Genomic DNA, 9032 nt, shown 5'->3' with positions numbered 1-9032 from the left:
TGATAAGGTCAAATTGTATTTTCATAAAGATTATGCAATGATTATTGATACGTTTGCTCTCTTGTACGACGAGCAGAACTGACTTCCATTAAACCGAATGTTTAGTATGACTAAAGTGTCTCTACCCTGTAAATCTATTGCATGGCTATTTGTGAGACATACATCTACGGGTCGCCTACAAAGCTTCGCATGCAGTGAACATCGTTTTCCCCGGACTATTTTCCTGTTTCTGCGGACAATGTCTACGAACACAACAGACAACCAACATCGGGGATCAAAGAAACCCAGAGTACCCAAAGAAACATTGCGACATGTGAAGTCTAGAGAACAGAGGAAACGTGGAGTGGATGTGCATGGACCAGCCACTGTCTACGCGCAGGTCGTCGGGGCAGGGAGCCGAGATAATGGCGCATCACTTTATGTCTTCTCTGAGTTCAATAGGTAACTTAACCAGTGAACATGAGTGTCTGACAATTTGTTGTAACATTGCCAAATATATTTGTATAGTGGGTATCATCAGAAAGGCACTTGGCTGCAGCATATTTGTTGACCCCTTTTCCTCTCTGGAAGGTACCTGTTCAACTGTGGTGAGGGAACACAGAGGCTGATGCAAGAGCACAAGTAAGTTGAATTGCCTCCTGTCAATGTTCAACTAAAATCTATAATTCAGTCTCGGCTCAATAAATCTCAATGTTCCTCTTGTCAGGTTAAAAGCTGCTCGCTTGGACAATATTTTCCTCACTAGAATGAGCTGGGAGAATGTTGGTGGTCTATCAGGTAAGTTGCTTGTTATTCTAGCCACTTGACATCGTCAGTTATCTGTCAACCTGGAAACAACTGTGCATAGATAATAGACAGGTCAAAGGTTATTGCATTATTAGCTTATGTCTATGTGTACTGTCATGTGAAAAAGTAAGTACACCCCATAGAAAGTGGTCTTTTTGTTGTTTTTACATATTTGGCCACATTTTTTTTAGCTAAATTCCAACCACATTAATTGATAAAGGTAAACCAATTTAACAAATCACAAAAATAAATTTGGGCTGCAATGCCAGATGCCATGTTTGGCTAAAATGAAACACTGCCTTTGAACAGAAGAATCTCATACCGACCGTAAAGCATGGAGGTGGTGGCATTATAGTTTGGGGCTGCTTTGCTGCCTCAGGGCCTGGCCAGTTTGCCATTATTGAGTCAACCATGAATTCAATATTGTACCAGAGAATTATTGAGGAGAATGTGAGGCCATCTGTCAAAAAGCTGAAACTTACCCAAACATGGATCTTGCAACAGGACAATGATTCAAAACTACAACAGAATGGCTAAAAAATAAGAAATTGAGGGTATGGAATGGCCGAGTCAAAGCCCAGATCTCAATTGTGTCAAAAAACAGTGGGGGGACTTGAAGGGGGCTGTACATGCATAAAAAGCCCTCAAACATGACAAAATTGAAGCAGTACTGTAAAGAAGAGTATTTAAAAATTCCTCCCAGTGGATGTAAGAGACATAGACAGTTGCAAGAAACGGCTACAGGAAGTTATTTCAGCCAACAGGGGCAAAACCAGCTATTGAAGCTAGGAGTGTACTATGTTTCCTACACTATGGAATTGCATTTCTGTAGATTTTTGATGAATAAATGATTGCAAAGTATGATCTTTCGGTGTCATTTGTTAAATTAGGTTACCTTTATCTGTCAATAGTGTTGAAGTGAAGATTACATAGCCATCTGTCCAAATATGTACAAAAAAAGACCACTTTCCAGGGGGTGTACTTGCTTTTTCAGATGACTGTAGATAGACATAGGTCAAAGCTTATTGCATGCTTAGCCTATGTCTCCGCATATGTCCTTAGGAGTGATAAACTGTGTACTCTCTGGTTTAGGGATGATATTGACACTGAAAGACACTGGTGTCCCTGAGGTTGTTCTCTCTGGACCACCACAACTGGTGAGTGGACATTGTAGCAGTATAAAAGATTGTCTGTAATGAGTCAACTGTTTTTGTGGTATCCTGAGTCTAATATGTCATTGCCTCCTCTTGATCTAGGAGAAATATGTGAATGCCATCAGAGTATTTTCTGGACCACTGGAAGAAATCAAGCTAGCTGTTCGACCATACACTGAGAAACAATACACAGATGACACAATGACAGTTAGTCAAATACCAATATTTGGTGAGTACTAAAAATCGCCGTTGTAATTTGTTTTTAGCATTGAGTAATTTACTGTTACTCATACTCTTTATCTTAAAGCATGTTAAGTTTATGACGGGTAAAATGGTGAATATTTGTGTTCTCATGCTGAAGTTGGTAGTTGACACTCTCTTAACCCCAATTATACCAGCCCAGCTCAAAGAGGATGGGCCAAAGTGCTCCTCTAACTCAGGGAGGAGCAGCCCCTCCAGTAGTCCCCAGAGGAGGGAGCTGTGGAGGCCGGAAGACTTTGAGGACACCAGCACAGACAGCAGGAAGGAGAGAGCAACCAGCCCAGGTAAGACTAGGAGCATGTGGGCTCGGAAGCCCAGGCTGCGCATACTCTGACTGTTAGAAAGCCTGGGGACGTTCTCAGGAAGATGATACAAAGAGGTGAAGTACGGTGGAGTCTAGATGGAAACTTGTGACGCTTATCAAACCAATCAAGTATTTTGCGAGGATGGAGCTCCAAACAGCTTGTGTTTCTGAAAATGTTTCTGACTTGCAAAAAGCTAGGTAGCATAAGATACAAAACAGGTTGCTAAAACGTTGTACAAACAGTAGGAGAAGATATTGACGAACAAAGGAAGGAAGGAAAAACAAAAAATAAACACAAGGAAATTTATACTCAGAGCCAATCAAATGCAAGTGTTAACCCAGGAAGCGCTCCCATTCAAACGCAAAATTCAATACTAAAGTTATCCAGACTTCTAATAGTCAAGTCAACGGGAAGAGATTGGGAAGGATGACCCACGAGACTAAAGGAGCATGCAGCGCTATCTGGGGCATCAGTGCCCTAGTTCAAGGATGTTGAGCTCCAAAGGGCACCATTTCTCACATTGCATTTTCATCTCAGGTGGAAAAGCAAGAGCAATAAGGGATCCGTCTTTAGTTGTGGCATTCGTTTGTAAGGTAAGAAACACAATCTCATTGTCTGTGACATACTGAATTATTGCATTTTGATGAAATTTATGTCAAGTTTTGTCCTTGACTTGCAGCTTCATCCTAAGAAGGGGAACTTCTTGGTTGCTCAAGCAAAAAACCTTGGGTTACCAGTGTAAGTTGATTTTTCAATACAAATTCAGTTTTGCCTGCTCAACAAACTTGAGCCGATAATGACTTTTTTGATGCACTTTCTCCACAGAGGCACTGCAGCTATTGGTCCTCTCATTGCAGCTCTGAAGGATGGGAAAAGTGTTACCTACGAAGGAAGAGAGGTACTTCAATTATATTTGGTTGATTGTTAGGGCTCTGGAATTTTGGATTAGCTATTGTAAATGTTAGATACGTTGTCTTGTTTTCTGATGATATCCTGATGGTTGTCCTACAGATCCACCCTGAGGAGGTGTGCACTCCCACTGATCCAGGACCAGCCTTCATAGTTGTGGAGTGTCCCTCTGAGGAGTTTGTTCAACCAATCTGCATCCATCAGCAGCTGAGCAGGTAATGGCCTGAGCGAAGTTGGCCAAATGTGTCAACGGCTGCTTCTGCATCCTGTGTCATTACTCCTCAGGCCTTCTTTAGGAGATTGTAGTTAAGTTCTGAGTTATTTGTTTCATCTGCAGATACCAACGTGGAGGAACCGAGGACCCTGCTGCCTTAGTAGTCCACATGAGCCCTGAGTCTGTGCTGAAAACAGATGAATACAAGCAATGGATGGAAAGGTACAAAATCAGCCATATGTAATACTCAGTTTCAGACTGTTTACATATTCCATATTCTGCAATTCACTTGTCTCTCTGTTTTCTGTTGGTCTTTCTACATGTTTAATGTTTTTGTGTGTTTTTGTATTTTAGGTTTCCATCTACCACGGAGCACCTGATCCTGAATGAGCAAGTTTACACTGTTCACAACGTCAGGAGCCACAAGATTCAAACTCAGCTCAATCTGATTCATCCAGAGATATTTCCAGAGCTCCAGCACTATAAAACAAAGGTAAGTTGTGAAGTGCTAGAACTTTAATTATTCACCATTGTAACCTGCTGTTACACAGAGATAAGCGTGTTCATTGGAAACCTTTTGTAGCTTGCGTTGTATTGTGCTAATCTGTTTCTACTCTTGTTTTCGTAAAAACTTCTGTTGTTGATCTTCTCAAGGAGACCCAGGCTGCCCTGCATGTCCCCAATGTCAGAGCCGAGTGTCTTCTGAAGTTCCAGCTCAGACCCAAGATTGAATGGCAAAGGTGAGTATGTCCTTCAGGCCACAATTTACCAGACATTAGTCTCCACTTACGAAGGGCTGCTTTGTCAAAGAAAACCATTTCAGATGAAACACTACTTTCAAGTGTGACTTACTATTTCTTCTATGATCTTATAGATGCCAAACACTGTCAAAGTCAAATGAGAGCGTCGCTGCCCCTCTCAGCACTATGTGATGAGTGGTGTGTGTGCTCTACTGTTTCTTATTCATTAGAGATGCCATCCCCTCTTGTGACACTGAAGAGTTTGTGAAAGAGGCTGCGGAGGCCCCTAACTTCCTCCAAGAAGTGGAGGAGTGCCGTCGGTTCCGTGCGACTGATGCTGCAGTGCTGTCTGGTGAGCCCTGCTCTGATACAGGTCAGGCTACAAGCCCAAGGGGAGATGTTACATTGCTCAGTCCAACAAAGCTCCATCAATTTCTCTTTACTCCTCTTGAATGGAGTTGCAAACATTTCACTCTGGGCATTTAAGAAAGTAACAGAGTTTAGTTTCCTGTAGTCCTTTTGTCTGATAGAATATCGTAGTTTTACGTCTGAAATTTCAGTGGCATAGAAGAATGTGTTGCATCGAATGACAATGTGTTTCTTGCAGGGCGGGCAGAAAAATACCCAGAGGTGGTCTTTTTAGGAACTGGATCGGCTCTTCCTATGAAGATCAGGAATGTTAGTGGCAACTTGGTCAACATCAGGTAATGGCCCTCAGTTAGACTCATATTACTATATAAAATCCTTAAAGATATGTCTGTGTGAGGTAGCCAGTATAAATGTCTGTCTCTCTCTGTGTTTATGCTATATCCCATCTCCTTCAGTGCCACTCAGTCAGTGCTGCTGGACTGTGGAGAGGGCACCTTTGGCCAGCTGTGCCGACACTATGGGGACACTGTGGACGAGACACTGGCAAAGATCTCAACCGTGTTCATCTCTCACATGCACGCGGACCATCACACAGTAAGGATTATTTTTCCTATAAATATTTGTTTATTACAGAGTTATAGCATATATTCTGGCATAAAGTAATTTCAAATCATTTTTAAGGAATATGACTTTATTTTGCAGGGATTGTTGAGTTTGCTGTTTCAAAGAGAGAGAGCCTTGGTCAGTAAAGAGTTTTCCTTTATCAGATTTGAAGATGAGTCCTGTTTAATTCATGCAAAATGGAACACTTTAATGAATGTATGTCCTTATCTCTTTACCGTTCAGGCAACTCTTGGGAAAGCCTTCAGCCCCATCTATCTGATAGGCCCTGTCCAGATGATGACCTGGCTCAACCAGTACCATGACCACTGTGAGGAGATCCTCAGCCATGTCAAGTATGTCAGGAAAGACACGTCTTACTCTGTTCAATTGATGCTTTCAAACCTGATGATATGATGTCCATGGTCTCTAATATTGATGTATTCTGACTATGTGTCAGCATGGTCCCTAGCAAAGTCCTGTGTGAGGGGGCTGAGGTGTCCAAGTTCAAAACCAAGGCATTCATCCAAGCACTGCTGAAGAAATCTGATTTAGCAAAGGTATGTGGAGACTTCAACAGGCTGCTTCGTGCTTCAATACGACTCATAACACTCTTGTTAGGTTCAATGACTGTTTATTGAGGCTATCGTCAAAGCTTAAATACATATATTTTGTTTCTCTCATAGTTCCAGACTTGTCCGGTGCGTCACTGTAAGAATGCCTTTGCCTGCAGCATCACTCACCAGTCTGGCTGGCAGCTAGTCTTCTCTGGGGACACAATGCCCTGCGATGCCCTCGCACATATGGGTCAGTACCAACAGTTCTCGCCCCCAATTGTAATGTTTGTACAGCTCCCAGAATTTGTGTGATGTGAAAAGATTTACACACTCTATGAACCACACTTGTGACGTCCGGATCAAATGGTAAATACTCACCAATGCCATTTGATTTGCCGTTGCGTGCATTCCACAGAGCCATACTCGAATTTTGGACCCAGAGTGTATCCTCTACACAGTTGCTGGTGGTATGATATACATATAGATTACTGTTAATGGACTAGACATCTACAGTAGTCAGTCTGATCTGAACCTGTCATCCAAGCTCTATGCTGTCTGGCATCATTTACCAGATATTGCTTAATGCTATCGATCGGTTCCAAAGTTCGCTATGAATCACAAGGTCTCCCACATAGTTCCTGTGGGATCCCACTTCATTGTCTCTTTTTAAATTGTTTGACTGGGTGTGATCCAGCTGAAGACTCCCAGAGAGAGCCTGGCTATATCCCATGACTGTTCATTATAGAGGCCTGGGTGTGCCAGACAAGCAGGGCTGGCTGATGGTTTATTACACAGAGCTGTGTGATTGATTTCCTCTGGGAGAGGAAGAGAGGCTGGAAGTGCTGCGCCATGCAGCAGTCGTGTGATTCATGTTTGTCATTGTGTTTTCAAAGGAAAGAATGCAACTTTACTTATTCATGAAGCCACATTGGAAGATGGATTGGAGGACGAGGCTGTGGAGAAGAGACATAGGTTAGTAGATGGATCTAGTATGGTGCTTCTCTTCAGAGGTGTCCTTCGTTATTCTATTAGAAAACTATCTTTCTTGGGCTGGATTCAATATCGCGGAAGATCTGCGTAAAAACGTTTCTGATTGAGTCGACATATGCAGTGTTTATCGTGAATGCAGTCTCCGCAAACGCGGAGACATTGCCTTTAAATTTCAATCGAGCCATAATGCATATCTTCCCTGATACTTCTGTGATACTGATTGAATCCAGCCCTAAGTGTGAAAATATGACATGCATTGAAGGGGTAAACAGAAATAGACTAGTGCCATTTTTCAGCTGACAAAGAAACTCAATGAGCTTTTGAGAAGCCAGTCATTTTTAGAGGGCATTGTAACTGGCTGCATTCTTCTCTGAGATTGCCATTGATTTTTGGAGCTCTGTATTGGAGGTAATGAAGGCACTTCTGCCTTCTAGCTGGAATTTCAGTGACTTTGGTTAAAGAGCTCCATCTCGTATTGAAAACAACTTGAAAGTCATACCATGGGGTTAAGTCTGGTAATTACTCTTATAATAGTAGCAGAGTAGCATCATGCTTCTCTGCTTGCCTCCCAAAATGACAGTACCACCTCCCAGGCCATCGGTATTGGCATGAAGATGAATGCTGAGTTCATCATGCTGAACCACTTCAGCCAGCGCTATGCCAAGATCCCCCTCTTCAGTGAGGACTTCAACGACAGAGTGGGAATATCTTTTGACCACATGAGGGTAAGTGAGTGGTGAATGGTGTACTTTAGTCCACTTGTTAAGCATAGCAACATTGAAATGTTTATGCAGGTTCTGCACATCTGAAATGTACTTTTCCACTGGATATGTGTAGCCTCAGAGTGAATTAGGACCATGATTCACTATGGTATGATCAGACGATGTCCCTAGTCCAGGTAGAATACTCTCGGACAACTTCAGTTTAAATCTAGAGGTAGCATTTTAAGGTAACATTCAGAGTGTGTTAGACTCCCATCAGAGATACATCTCCAGCTGCCTCAGAGGACGCTGGGTATGTTGAAAGACCTCCTCTGAGTGATCTATCTTCCCTGTCTCTCCTCAGATTCGGTTTGGAGATTTTAGAATCCTCCCCAGACTCATCCCGCCCCTCAAAGCCCTGTTTGCCGAGGAGATCGGAGAGATGGAGGAGAGGAGAGGGAGGAGGGAGCTTAAACAGATGAAAGGAGTCATTGCTGAAAGCAACGAAGAGCAGAGGATACCCAATGAAGGCGAGACGGTCAAAGGTGCCAAGCGAGAGCCAGAGGAACCAACACAGGACGCAGGAAGTAAGAGACTCAAAACAAACTAAGACCCTGACCATAGCTTTGGGTTACACCAGAGATTAGTGGAAATCAAATGACTGTTATTTTACTGAGTTTGCTTTATTTAAATTATTTTTTTATGAGAAACTTGCATGAAGGATGCTCTGTAAAATACGAGATTTTCATTTGGCTGGACTGGCTGCCTTCATCGCTTGTGAATAAAGCATTTCTGTTTTTCCTGTCATTACCATTGTTGTGTATATAAAACATGTAATTAACATAGACTTTACTTTAATTTTTAAATGCAAAATCAATGTCAATCATGCTTCATGGTATTGGCCTGTTGTTTTCTCGCAACATATTGTGAACAACTCATAAAACGTTTATGTCCTATTAAAACACCCTTAAAAGTTGCATCCAAACAAAGGAATTTAGTGAAGTTGTCACACATGGATAAGTAGTATTACATAAGTCATACAGCACCATGGTCACTCGTTGCTTAACAGTTATTGGCAAAGGTTGAGGTTGCATTTCATCATAGATGATGGACTAGGAGTGCTGTGTGATGGTATGAATATGATATAAAGCTTCACGAACCAGATTAACTGTTTTTTTCCTTTTTGTAAATCATTTATATGAAATACAAAATGTGCTATTGTTCTAGCCTGAAACATGAAAAATTAAACAGTGATATCCATCAAAAACAGTCCTGATCTTTCAGTGAGACAAGACCCCCTAAAGCACTGTGCCAGCAGCATGCTCTCTCTGTGTGACAATTATGTATTGATGTAATATTTATTGCAGTAATCAGAATAAAGTTAGGGCCGCTTAGATACTAATTAATGGGGCTACTGCAACTTTACTGACAGGTGGAGTTTGCAGC

At 42.0% G+C, this 9032-nt stretch overlaps 1 protein-coding gene across 1 annotated transcript; it reads left to right on the top strand.

The window, feature by feature from the left end:
- Positions 1 to 2: 2 nt before the first annotated feature.
- Positions 3 to 2766, top strand: rnz2 (Zinc phosphodiesterase ELAC protein 2). The gene is given in 6 exon segments (NM_001141844.1): positions 3 to 441; positions 571 to 621; positions 707 to 777; positions 1879 to 1943; positions 2043 to 2169; positions 2339 to 2766. Coding segments are annotated over 6 exon segments (855 nt in total). The 5' UTR covers positions 3 to 97; the 3' UTR covers positions 2536 to 2766.
- The last annotated feature ends 6266 nt before the right edge of the window (positions 2767 to 9032 follow it).

Source organism: Salmo salar, chromosome 03 (genome assembly GCF_965601325.2).
Source record: "Salmo salar chromosome 03, fSalSal1, whole genome shotgun sequence".
Lineage (NCBI taxonomy): Eukaryota > Metazoa > Chordata > Actinopteri > Salmoniformes > Salmonidae > Salmo > Salmo salar.
The sequence above is the reverse complement of the archived record's forward strand: the minus strand, read 5'-3'. Positions and strand labels throughout refer to the sequence as shown.